Source organism: Micropterus dolomieu, linkage group LG22 (genome assembly GCF_021292245.1).
Source record: "Micropterus dolomieu isolate WLL.071019.BEF.003 ecotype Adirondacks linkage group LG22, ASM2129224v1, whole genome shotgun sequence".
In the NCBI taxonomy this organism is placed as follows: Eukaryota; Metazoa; Chordata; class Actinopteri; order Centrarchiformes; family Centrarchidae; genus Micropterus; species Micropterus dolomieu.
In genome coordinates, this window is record NC_060171.1 from 25451843 (window position 1) to 25465887 (window position 14045).

At 42.3% G+C, this 14045-nt stretch overlaps 1 protein-coding gene across 5 annotated transcripts in view; it reads right to left on the reverse strand.

Moving 5' to 3' along the window:
- tspan9a (tetraspanin 9a) overlaps positions 1-14045 on the reverse strand; it is a 186566-nt gene that overhangs the window by 16298 nt on the left and 156223 nt on the right. For all 5 annotated transcript variants that reach the window (XM_046037617.1, XM_046037616.1, XM_046037615.1 and 2 more), the window contains 2 exons: positions 5479-5670; positions 2771-2845 (listed from right to left, as the gene is read on the reverse strand). In XM_046037617.1, the coding sequence (XP_045893573.1) occupies positions 2771-2845; positions 5479-5670 (267 nt within the window). The remainder of the gene's footprint in view (positions 1-2770; positions 2846-5478; positions 5671-14045) is intronic.

Genomic DNA, 14045 nt, shown 5'->3' on the forward strand with positions numbered 1-14045 from the left:
TTTTGCAGGCCTCTGTCGATACACATTTTAAAGCTGCCAACTACTGTATGTCTTCCAGACTTGTTAATAAATGCTTTGTGATTAGAAGATCAAATAGGAGAAGTGAATTAGTGATTCCTCTGATCACAGGCTGTAGCAGAGGATGAGGAGAGCCTCACATGGCATACTAGATCTCGCTGGAGAGAAGCAAGACAGGAGGAGAGAAAAAAACATTTGAAGTGGGTTGGACACTGATTGTCCTTAATCGAATCCTGACATTCTTTATCATAAAATGCTATCTGTGTAATATCACCACAGCATTTCCTCAAATTTGCAGGACATTGTTTTTTGAAGGCAGTCTGAAAATGTCATCTCCAATAACATAATTTGCTGTCATGGCATTGCTTTCCAATGACATTTGAAGACCAATAAAGGGAAATAAATTTGGTAGCGATCAGCATTATCGTGGTCTCACATCCCATTAGGTCTAAGCCAGAGTAAACACACTGTAATTTGGCAAGATGGGAGGAACATAAAAAACGGTTCCTATTCACTGGAAGTTGTGTGAAGGAGACAGTTCTCTCCGACTCACACCCTATCCCTTACTAATGCCGACTCATTTGATTGAACATTTAAGAAATCCTTAGCCCTACTTGGTTATCTCTTCCTGACTTCACAGGTGAAGGGAAGGCGCTGCTGTGAAGTCAAGAGGCTCTCTATTAAAATTCCATCGGAGGGATCAGGGTTTGGAGCCCCCCCCCCCCAAAGTTAAGCCGGTAATATTTTGGAGATAAGGCTGCAGACATATTTACTCCCGACAGGGTGTGCCTCCGAGACCTGATCCAAATCTGAGAGTGGATTGGCTGCTAAATGAATTTCTTTATCTGCCTGAGAGACTCAGTTTGAGCAATAACCTCAGAACAAAGACGGAGAATTAGCTGGGTGTCCCGAGGGCCGGGTGACATAGAGACTTTGAATATATAAATAGACGGATCTATCAACAACACGTCCTTGAAAACAGATAGAAGTCTTCATTGTAGTGTTAATTTTGTCAGCCATTTTAAAATGTAGTCTTAGTCCTGTGTCAGATGCCCCTGTTAATTGATGGGGTGGTGATGGAGCAGTGGATAAGTTGCATGCCTTTAGTGTGAGAGACCCAGGTTCAACTCCCCACTCTGACACATCTACCAATGTGTCCTTGAGCAACACACTTAACCTTGCTGTTCCAGAGGTGTGCAACCTCTGACATATATAGCAATTGTAAGTCGCTTTGGACAAAAGCTAAATGTAATGTAATTTTTTTCATATTTAATTCACTGTGTACTAATTTATTAGTCAAGTTTTAGTTGACTAAAAGTCTGGGTATTTTAGTCTGATTTTAGTCAAAAGAAAATCAAAAGTATTTTAGTCTAATACCCAAGTGATTAGCCTTGATATGCCGCTTCAAGTTCGTCGCATTTTTTCCAAATATCTTATAAACACATCAGGTTTTTTTCTTCACGTTTTTACTGCTGAATCATTAATAGCTGCAAGCATGTAGGCCTGGGGCTGACTTTTAAAGTATCAGGTATGTTTGTCTTATTATAATAATAATTTTTATCATATGTAGCCATTTTGCGACCTGACCTTTCTTTTCTCCGTGAGAGGGAAGAATTTAGAAAGTTGCGTGGCGCTGCAGGGAGCCCCCTGCTGCAGTAGTAGTCCTACATGGATCATGCGTAATATTCATCCAGCCAGAGGGAACGATCATGAACCATTCACAGCGTGTCGGAGCGTACAGTCGGTGATAGTTCCCTCTGGCTGGATGAAGTCTGACTCTCCGCATGATCCATGATGATAGAGAAATATAGAGATTAATGGCAATAAAGCAAGCTGTCAATATTTTCCTCACCCGTTGCCCCAGTCGGCCAGCATTCAAAGCACAGGAAGAAAAAAATACCGCTACCGAATACCGAATGAAAACTGTTTAAGTGAAAATTAAGAGGGCCTGTAATATTTTGTCTCCTCATTATAATGACAAAAGAGATTTTATTAACGTTTTTATTTTATGAATTCCATTTTAGTCTCGTCATTCTTTGTCAACAATACTGCATGTTATTATAGTCACAGTCAGCGTTTAAGGACATTGTCACCGTCTCGTCTCATTTTCATCAGGGAAAAAAAATTTAATATATTTCGTTTAGTTTCGTCTGATGAAAGTAACACTACTTCATTGCTTTTCTTGCACAAGACATTTGTCATTTTTAGGATGAAATATTTGTGGGGCAATTTAATTAAACATGGAGAAGAATCTGTGCATGGATGTCAATGATCTCCAGAGCTATATATATCGTCATCTGTTGTCACCACATAGACCCACACCTGACTTAAGCCCATGCAGTGGTCATGGGAAATGTGCTTGGGACCAATTACAGGAAGCCAACTGGTTGGGATTAGGCTTCATTTTGTGGCCTAACCTTTGACTGCTGGGTTAATGACAGAATGAAAAAAACAAATATAAAAAGACTAAACTCAGATCCCCGGAAGCAACTGGAGCATAGATATGTTTACCACACTAACACGTTTCATTGCTTTGTGCAGTTGTGTGTGGTGTGCATGTGTGTGTGTGCAATATGTAACCCTTTCCCAATCTAGGGCATTCAAACTGTAATGTATGCCACACAGCCTTGGCCCTTGATAAGCCATTGTGAAACGTTAGACTGCATAAAGAAAATGCTACCAAGTTAACTGGAACAATAACAGACAGAAGCTTTTACATTCAGACATAACATGGAAAACAAAATTAGCTTACCTTATCTGAGTACACAAAGAATAGGATGAGTAATATCAGCTCTGCCAGGAGAATTATCAGCAGGACAATGAAGAACTGTCAGAGAGACGGAGAAGAGCCTTGTTTTAACAATTGCTTTGGCAGTATTGTAAATCTACCTTGTCATGCCGGTGAAAACATGTTGAATAAAAATCTGAGACCGGGCCTCTGTTGCCTCATTGTTCCTCTGAGCGCTAAAGGAGGTCAGAAAAAACAGCCCTTACATGACTGTAGATTACATACGTGACAGTTTTTATGCTTTTCATAATACACTCAGCATCTGTGATTTGTAGTGATTTTGACTCATACTCACACTCAAATGCAATGTGAGTGAGTATTCTATATGTGTGCATGGAAACATGATAAGCCGCTAAATGACTAGTTTTTTAAAATTTAGTTTAGTTTATTGGGGGGTTAAGTGATGGATTGACATTGCAACTGGTTGCCTGGTAACCTCACTGACTGTGACAACAAGACTCTAGGAAATGATTTTGAACAAACAAACAGGATATAACGTGTTAATTAGTGACCCTTAGAGATGCTGCAGATTTTGTTATCTTCGGACAGAGCCAGGCTAGCTGTATCCCCCTGTTTTCAGTGTTTGTGCTAAGCTAAGCTAACTGACACACTGGCTGTAGCTTCCTATTCAGCATACAGACATGACAGAGGTATCAATCTTCTCGTCTAAGTCTCCATAAGAAAGCAAATAAGTGTATTTGGCAAAATGTAGAACAATTCCTTTAAGGTTACAATCAATGATGAATACAGAATACACAGGGACCCAGATTTCTCAATAATAACACGAAGCACATACTGAACACAACACAAAAAAAACAGGAAAAGGAAAGACAGGAAAAGAGAGATGAAGGAGGAGATGGTAAGGACAGATGGAGGAAAAAAAATGAGAATCTATGTGCCGTAGGGCTTGTGAATGTGTGAGAGGAGGGGAAGAAGGTTTAATACCTCCCAATATTAATTTCCAACACAGTCTTGCATCTCATCTACTATTCACGTCTCCCTACTTTACTCCCCTTCAGCTCAATATTTACCAATCTCTTCTGCACAGCAGGGGAACTGGCACGCGAACCTAGATTTCAGAAAACCCCATTCATCCCAAACTCATTTGGGAGGAAAGGGGTAGGCTATTATTTGTGTCAAAGCCCCGATGAAATAGTTAAGACAGTTTGTTGTTGGTTGAGTATCTGGGTTGCCAGTTTATCGTATCACTGTTGTGCCTTCACAGTCAGTTTGTCACATTTTCCTAGAGCTGAAAGTTAAAGGAACAGCTTCTGTACACAAAATTAGCGGCGCTCTGATGGCTCTGTGTGAGAATGTGTGTGTATATGTATTCATATGCAAACACAGCTTTGTGGGCGTATGCTCTCATTTGCCAGTAATTCACACTGGTTTTAAAGATTTGACGTTTCAGCCGGATATTTCAGTGTTTTCTCTCCCACTTTCTTTCTGTATTTTTTATTTTATTTAATGTGTCTCAGTAAACAGCTTTTGGCAGCAAAAAAGAGACACTGAAGATGTACTGCAAAGGATGTCTAAGCTTTGAATATTTCTAATCCAGAGAGAGTTGTTCTCAGAGTAACTTCAGAGATAATATGTCAAGGTAGACGCTTGGATCCGTTTGCTCTGGGACATCTAAACCCACTCTGATGTTATCACGCTCCCCCACCCCTGGGTGTGCGGAGCCGGACAAGCAGGCTAAGAAAAAACAACAACAACTACTAGCACCAACAGTTCCGCACTAAACAGAATTATCATGGCCAAATATGAAACGCTGCCACATGAATATGTGGCAAGAGACTTAATGAGAAACATCAGAACTGCTGAATTTACCATTAAGTCTCTTAAGTTCTCATTCCAGCTGCATTCCTCACCCCCTCCACCTCCCTCTTCCCTGCACTCCACTCTCTTCCTCTTTTTACTTCACAGTTGTTAGTCAGGTGAAGGAAGCCATGTCGAACACTGAGGATTTGGTGGGGCTTTTGACTGACGCAAGAGCTTCAAGGGATAGAGCTGTTTGTTGATGTTAAGTACCCAGAGCCCCAACTCCTCTCCTCATTTAAAGTTTCTATACATGAAAGTTCCGCACAAACCTCATTCACCTGGGTGAACTTTTGTAATTAGCTTGCTTAAGATGAAACACTTGTACTACTTGGGTAAAACATTGCAACGTAAAGAAAGAGGAGTCTTCCTAATGAATAATAGAACATTTTTCAATTATTAAGCACAGAAATATCAAGTGCCTTCAGTGCATGCACAGTAATTCAACCATGTTGGTGGCACAAAAGGTCTATTGATTGACAACTCTTTCACTGGGCTGTGACCAAAGCCATGGAAATGACACAAATGCGTTGGTGTTAATTTGTAGGAAGGGAGAATCCCACTGCTCAGTGCTAATTTTCCTCTGCGAGCCCCTGAGGTTTGATACAATGCAGACTGAACTCATCCTGTCACCCGTCTACCGCCGCTTAGATTCCGGCTGGAACAAAAATCCAAATATGCTGCTTAGTTCTTGCTGGCCTTTGGCCAGTGTGTGTAGGTGTATGGGAACATATGTGAGAAGCTGTCTCCACAAGACATTTCTGTCAATATTTGCATGGATGATATGAGGAAATGTGAGAAAAAATATCCAAAGTAGGAGAGATCGTCAGCCTAGGTATGTAGATTTAACTCACGCTCAGAAGCAGGCACTTGTTCTCCTTGATGGCGCCCAGGCAACCGAGAAAGCCTGTTACCATGACGATGGCGCCGATGGCAATGACCATGTTGGCAGCCGACAGTGAGGGGAATGAGGGCGAGAAGGTGGCGAAGCTGCCCTGGGACACAGAGAGCCAGATGCCCACGCCGAGCAGCCCGCAGCCACATAACTGAAAGGCAAGAGATAAGACAGATGACAGGTGAGATGAGAAAACAAGTAGCAGATGAATCACTTTTCAGGGTTAGACACTATTGACAACCAAGCTCATTATCAGCTCTCCCCTGGCAGATTTTGCTCATGATGACAGACGTTCAGAACAATATAGTAATCTACAGAGTTAGGTTAGCTCTAAATGAACAGAAATCCCAGCTAAAAAAGCCCTGTGTAACAGGCTCAATTTCCCTCCCGTTGCCCAGGGAATTGCCCACACAGTCATCCATCACCCAACACTGTTCAAAAAACAAGAGGGTTTACACCAATTACAACTATGATAAGCCACTAACAGCTCTGCAAGAGATTAGAGCAAAAATTGGACTTGGGCCGCGCTGGTTTTGCATGTTTGAGCTGATTATGTTAAATCCAGAACAAACAGAGATGTAATTACTGCCACCCCCTATAACAAAAACTTCCAAGCTCTCCAAAACCACTGGCAGTAGACTTGAACTTCACCTAGAGGGAGCAATTCCCTAATTCCTCTCTTCCACCCTGCCAACACCCCACCCCTCCACCCGATGTGTGTGAGGTCTGAAACCTGAGTCCATTAATGCAAGAAGGTGTTTATGGAAGGGTTTGATTGGCGGGGTGGAGTGTCCCACCTTGCTGATGTGTTGGGGAGATGAACATGCCCACCACTTGGTGAAATATATGCTAGGAGGTAAGTGGTGCCATACTGCCTGCATCCAATAGAATAAAATACCCAGGGCAATCTTACCATGAATTACAAAAAACATCTCAAATGAGTTAAAATATGGAAAGGCACCATGGTACATCATCACACCCCTTCCACCCTTCTATTCACACTCTTCCTTTCTCATCTTTGCACTGCTGCTCCAGAACACTTTAATGCCTGTCAGCAACACACACCGAGGCACACATTCATGTAAATGTACGCACACAGTCATCAGGTAGGGATTATGAATAAACTGCTTCCCTTTTCTCTTTCAGAATAAAATGATGAATACATAATGCAAATTTTCTTGGTCTGACAAAGTTTAACTGACAAAAAGCTCAACAGATAATAAACCTGCAAATGTGCTGCAGCACTTTCACAACAAACAAGTGTAGCTTCAGTTGAACAAATGGCACAGGTCTGTGGCAATTAGAGATGTTAGGTGATGATGTGTAAGATAAATTTTGGGGTTTCAAATGCAAGCCTGATGAGGTGGTGAGAGATGCCTCGGATCTAATGAGTCTATAAGATCTGTAGATACATAAACTGAGTTCTGGCAACCCTCTCTCATTAACCTGTGACCTTTGAGCAGTGAGGTTTGACTTTGTGCAGGCTCACCACCAAGGATGCGAGTGCTTCAGTACATTTACAACAGCACACTCAGGTGGATGGATGATACACATGCTCTCCTGAGGACTACGAAATTACTAGATGCAATTAAAAGTGAGGACACAGAGAGAAAGAATCAGGACTGTACGTAAATGACTCAGGGTAGATAAAAGCCCTGTTGAGAGTTCTGAAATTCCTGCACTGACTGGTTGCGCTGCTCACGGTGTGATTTTGTTAAAGATTGGAGTAGCTGCTCTAACGAACAGACTCTGCCACCAAGGTTGAGGTTGAAGGCAAGGGGGGGCTGCGAACAGAGCCCGTCCAGCAGACTGTGAGAGTTGTTGTCACATATGGATGACAGTAAAGTCACACTGGATTTCTCACCAGGAATGAACGAGTGGTCTGAGTAAGACCACTCCTGAGAGCGTGAGAGAGAGAGAGGCGCATTGGTGCTCCAAAGACTTTCAATCATCTATTGTATAAATAATTCAGAGGCAACTGTATACGCTGGGAGGCACCCGCTGGCCCTTTATGCTTGCCTGATTAAAAACGGGACAATGAAAAGTCAATTGAAAATGCTGGTAAAGGTCATGTCCCTATGCAGAGTGGCTAATATACGGCATCACAGCTGACACTCTTCAGAAGGCCAGATTATTTAGAGCGTGAGGAAGGGTTCCAGGGGGCAGGAGGAGGAATAGTAAGTTTAAGAGGCCAGCTAGATAGAGTGGATTTAAAGCTAGCGAGGGGAGCACCAGGAGGTTTAAGAGTCCAGGTGGAGAGGGACACAGGACCTTCTCTTAATTGTGTTTAATGCCCAGTGAAGGGAGCTTGTCCAAGTGTGTCATTCTCTTAAGTGACTGTGAAACCACCCAGCCCCCACTCAATCTGTCTGATCTGAGCCTACCAGGAGTCTAATCTCTGCCTTGCTTCTTCTACCACTACTACTACTACTACAACAACAACAGCGTGCAGTCATCAGACCTCTGTATCGGTGCCACAGGAAATACCTCCAGTTTAAGCTCTGATCTCTTTGGTTATCTGACCTTGGTGTGTGTGTCTCAGCTTGACCTTGAGCCTCTCAGCTGAGCTCCTTATGTACTTTTAATTGTGGGACAGTCATGCTTTGATATCCCATCTGCGGGGAAGGATCAAGGAATCCCTAAATACTGGAGAGGCTTGTAAACAGTCATGGAGAGGGCTTACTATTAAAGAAGTCATTGTTGTTGCATCAATCAGAGCAGAAGATGCTGAGGGTTATGATTAACATTTGGGTTGGAGGAATAAATTGGCATATTACCATATTTTCTAGGGAGATAGAAATACAAAAATAAAAGTTTATAAAATAAGGTTTCATCTCGCTTGTGGTCTGAGTGATGTAAGTTGATACACCGACTGATGCAATGACTTCGAAACTAAGACCAGTTTTTACACTTTATGTATGATCTGCTAGTCACTCATTAAAATTGTTCCACAGTACTACTAACCATACCAACGTGTATGTAAGTGTATAATTATTTGTCTATGCAACTTGACTACACCAATTATCTGTGGAGAAAAAGACAACCAGCATGGATGCTTTGGGCTGCTACTCTGCTTTCACGATCTATGCATGTAACTTTACAGGGCACGGCACATGACAGCTTGCCAGGTCCACTACTATTTCAATTTTAACAAGCTTCAGTGAGGGATCGAGTCTTTTAGCATTTTAGCTTGTCAAATATGTATTTATGGTTTAGTTACAGGAAAACACTGTCAAAACAACTTGGCTGTTTTGTCTTGTTGATGTTCTGTTTTGTCTGGTTGATGTTCCCATGCATACATGCAGCACAGAGATACTTCCTTCCAATTTATCACTTACTTTCATATTTGAGGATGATAGGAGCATATCTTTCAGCCGTGATAATGAAAACTTCTTTGCAGTCTGGATCACAAAACTTGCTTTGAATTGAGTTTGAGGGTGGTTACTCCTGAGTCGTTTTTAAGAAAATCAATGAAAAAGAGTAAGACCAGACCGAGAGAATATGTGACCTTTTCATACGTGTTAGGCGGTATTTTGAGAGCACCTCCACCGCAAGACAGAATGCAGTCCGGTGTCTAAATGTCATTTGTGGAAGAAGTGACAAAAGGCGCCCAGTAGAGAGGAGCGGAATAGAGCAACATTAACTTTCTGGAGTAGGAAATTGGAGGACATGAGATATGACTCTATCTAGCTGTATGAATGAGGCCCTGCTGTTTGCGGCCCTGTAACAAGCTCAGGGTGAAAATAATTGCAATAATACTGTGTGAAGAAACTGTGAGGCAACTTTCCAAACAGGAAGGAGAGGTGAACGGGGTCAACCACAAGTTGTGTGAAAGAGGAATGGAAAGCATTAAAGCCAGAAAGATTGGACACACACGTGAAATGTGTGTATGAGAAAGAGAGATTGATCTTAGAGTGAGAGAAGAAGAAGAAAATAGAGGCTGACCCTTCATCCGAGAGGGTGGCTCAGAGAATTATCAGTTCCTGAGGTAACTGGCTCAGTAACACGGGTCCACCCCGACATAAGACCCCAACTTCAATCTCCCCCAGAGGAAGGGGGTCTGAGAGTGTGTGTATGATTGTGTGTGTTTTTCACACACAAAGGCCACACCCTGTTGTAAAGAATGACAGCTTTTTGTCAAAATATTGCTGTCTTCTGTGGCTTCTCTCATCACATGGGCTTAGTGGTCCTGTTTGTAAAGTTTAAGCGTGTGTGTGTGCATGTTTGAATGGCTGTGATGCATTCTTAAGCCTCTTTTCAGTTTACTAAAGACTTTACAGCTGAGAGTAAATAATTGGTCAACAAAGAAACAGTCTTTTACACACAAATAACAATCTTCTGTAGACTGTGCTATACTGAAATCTAACATTTTGTTTAAGTAATTAGTAAAGCACTTCTACCATTACAGCAGAGTAACCCATAAAATTGGGGAAAAAGTCAACATGTCTGCACTGCTTGAGGAATGAGCAACTTCATCACTACACGATCCCCTCTGCCCTTTACTGCAACTCTTTTCTTTTTATTGGGAAAAAATGTTTTTTTGTCTTGCGGCACACAAAATCTCTGCTTTATCCCAGCATTGATTTTGCACTAAAATGAAGACAGAAGATATTCATCTCAGATAAAAGAAGATTTTTCATTTCTCGCCATGTGAACCTGGAAGCCTGTGATTCACGTTACCATATAAGCACAAAATGGCTTGCCAACTGTGCGAGGAACAGAATCACTGAACATCAACCATAATAAAGCAACAGTAAACATCAAATAGGAGCAAAAGAAAAAGCCTAAAAGTAAAGACAGGCTATTTGTATTTTCTACCCAGCAAGTGGGAAAGGTCTTCTTTGAGGCATGCTGTGAAAGAAAAAGGAGTCGTTTTAAGAGTAGACTCTCCAGAGAGGGTGTTTGTGTGTGCCTGTCAGAAAAGGTTGTTCTTTTAAAGATATCTTCCTGATAAATAAGTACTTTTACTTCCTTTATCCTCCATGGTGGCCACATTTGAGCAAACAAAACAAAAGCCCAGGTGACACAGAAGAACTGTAGGGCTATATTATTTTTCACATTAGTCTTAAGAAACCTTGTTGTTTTAGTTCCTTTATCATTATTGGCCAATATGTCCATACATATACAGTATATATGTCAATAGCAGCAACCATACTTTGACTACTGACCAAAACAATTTTTGTTGGATTCAAGTACAAGAGTTTCTATAATGAAAAAATATCTTCATCTGAATAAGCCACCTAACAGTTACTGGCCATTTTTATGAGACGTATGTTACAAATACTTCAAAACTCAGCTAAACACACAGCTGTCCTTTGTTGTTAGCATGGTAAGCTTACCTTGGTTGTTGGCTAACCGCGTGAGTGGAAGAAACAGAGGCTCTGCGTTAAGCCTTGGCAAAAATATCTAAGTGACGGACAACAGAGAAGTGGATTATGCATCAGTTGTGGTTTAAGTTTCTATGGACATTTTTTTAACTGAAGGCGAAAGCAAACTTTTCAGAGCCACTTTTCAAGTCTTCAAGGTGTTAAAATACAGGTTTTTAGAGAGTATTCCTATTGATTATCTTGCTTTTCCTATGTAAAACATGCAACAAAACAAAATACCCAGACATCACTTGTGGCAATGCTTTAAGACATTAATTTATGGATAAAAACACTCGTCGAGATGGAAATTTTTCAGTCATGCATAGGTGGTTATAATAGGGAATGAGTCCCTAACCCTTCCATTGTTGAGGCCCGTGTGTTTCACTACATCCCTTTGCACAATATTTATCCCCATGACGGTAGCTAAGCTGAAGGCAATATGCAGCTTTCCAGTAAAACTCCCCACCCCTGTCTCCTCAGGCTTCCTAGGGGCATGATAGTCATTCCCCTGTGAATCGTGTATAGCCGATGTGAGTTGTATAACAAGTAAATTATTCACAAGGTCTGTGATGGTGGCTGTGGGAAACAGTGCTTTCAGGCTCAGAATAAACACCGCATAATTTCTAAGGGCCGGGACAGATGCGGAGTGTAAGATTAACAAGGAATATCTGCCTGGTTAAAGTTTCATTCACCCAGTGGAGTCCTGGCAGATTCACACAATGCGAGGGATTACTTAGAAAACCACGCTGACTGACTGATAACACAGCATGCTGCTTTCGATGAAGATGTACACTTTAATCTGGGGACAAATGAGCTTTTATGAGGTCAAGTACATACTATCTACAGACTCAATTGACTTTCAGCAATTGTCCGGGTACGCTAAACATGACACAGACAAAAAGATATGTCTTTTCAATTCTGTGCTCATATGGTCCCACCATCCATCACATGCTTAGTCAAGCGTCCAGAATGGTGCAATTCTGTGGTGGTTCTATTCGGATGCCTTAACTGGCACTTTGAAGAGGGAGCCTTGACAACCCTGTTTATGGGTCTTCAGCGATGCACCCATCAATGATGCAGGGCTCACCAGGTCTCCCTCCCTCTCTGTCTCTCTCTCCCCCAAGAAGAGCTGAAAGGCCTATTCACCACAAAGTGACTTTAAATCAATTGCACCAGGAAGGATTAAAGACAGACAAGCCTTTCTCTGCCTGTCCAGAGCTATCCCTGCTGTCTGCGCTGACGCATCCACACTCTTTCATACCTGACAACAGCCTTTACCCTTGGAGGACAAGCCACAAAAAGAAAGTAAGAAAGGACAATGGCAGAAGGAACGCTATTAGACATCCCTGACTAATTTAGCTGTTAGATCTCCACCGTCCCAACAAGACTCTTCTATCAGCCTATGAACCCACAGGCATTTCAATTATGCATAGGGAACAAGTAGGAGAGCACCAGGAAAGGGGAAAGTCATCCCATGATTGGAGCCAGAGAGCGAGGAAACTCTGCTTGCCAAAGTCACTCAGATGGAGTGAGACTGAGGATGAAGACTCATAGGGATGCACAGGGAAATGGGTCCAGCAAGCCAAGCGCAGAGTGGAAAGCATAGAGCCAAAGACCAAAACCTTGGTCCAAATACAGACAAACACTGCCACAGGAGAGCAAAGCTCCTTTACTTCTTCATGCTGCGGACTCAGGATGGCTGCAGGGATGGCAGCTGCCCTATCTTTTCCTAGTCAGCTCACAACCAATGCTTAGAAACCCACTGTCCTTTAAAGAGATGCATGACCATGAAAATCCCAGTGATGTTCTAAAGAGGACAATGAGATATAAATACATAAACGGAGCTGATAACAGAGGGAGACGTTCCTCCACAAGGCTCTAATTAAATGTGAATATTTCTGCTTACTGTTGACATCAAAGGTGCTTATGAAGATATCTTATGAGGCATTTGTGTAAAATAAAGTCAACGCGCTAAGGAAAATAAATATCTATTTATGTGAAGGCAGTGCTCTTTTATGAGTGCTTATTTTCCTCCACATAAACTGCCTTGCCTGCAGAGGCACACAAACATTTGTCTCATATAAATATCTCACTCCAGCCTGCCAGTGCAGCCATGCTGAAAATCCTCAGAGGCAGGCAGACGGTTGGACAGTCTCCCATTGAGTTGCACTAGTTGAATGGCTTAATGAGTGTGCTGGCTCAGCAGAGGTAGAGCATGGCCGGGACTTGTGTATTAGACAGGTTGGACACTTGACCTGTTTCCTGCATAGTACCTGGAGCAGAGGACCAAAGGGCTCAAGGAAATGGGAAATCCCTAATGCACTATATGGCAGTTATAGTGTGCTGTAAGTAAAAGAGAAAGCCAGATTGTTACACTCTGCACATTTCTCTGCTACTCTTTGACCCTCGCAGTATCACGTCACTGCTGTGGTCATCAGCCAAATGGACTTCTATGGGGGGCATCTGCTACAGAGAGTTCACAAACAGAGCTGTCCATTTGCTTAATGCACCCACATCTCTCCAGTTGTGTCCCCATTTCAGAAAACCACAAACAAAACAATAACCTCCACCAACTTCATCAACAACTGCAACATCATTTATTTTTCTTAATAGGCACCTGGACTTTGTGGGATGAACTGAGGTGACTTTGACTGGCCATGTTTGAGATTGCCAAAAGAGAAAAACATGTTGTTACAAATGTATCTCAAGTGTCTGACAATTGCCGGCGTAAAATGAGGTGAAAAGCAGCCTTGGGATTTCTCCCTGGAAATGAGCGAATAACTTGTTCTGATTTTATCTACGGGGTCACTCTGCCTGACCTTGTGCAAAAACAGAGAGGCTGCTGTCTTCACTGTGAAGTGTTAGGGGAGAAAGGTGATACTAAATGTGCATGTGCTAGTGTGCCTGCGCGTTTGTGTGTGCATGCAGATGTCTGTGGTCAGGTGGTTTATTATCTCATTTCACTTGGAAAAAGCATGGAATGGACACGTAGCCTTGCTGCAGGGATGGTCTGAGCACTCCACAGCCCACCAAGATCTGACCTGCTGCTACTGCTGGAACACACCATCCATTAGAGAGACTGGCACAAGCACGTGGCCTAACATTTCACCACAATGTGATGAAGGCTTACCCACAATCTTAATGAACTGGGGGGGGGGGG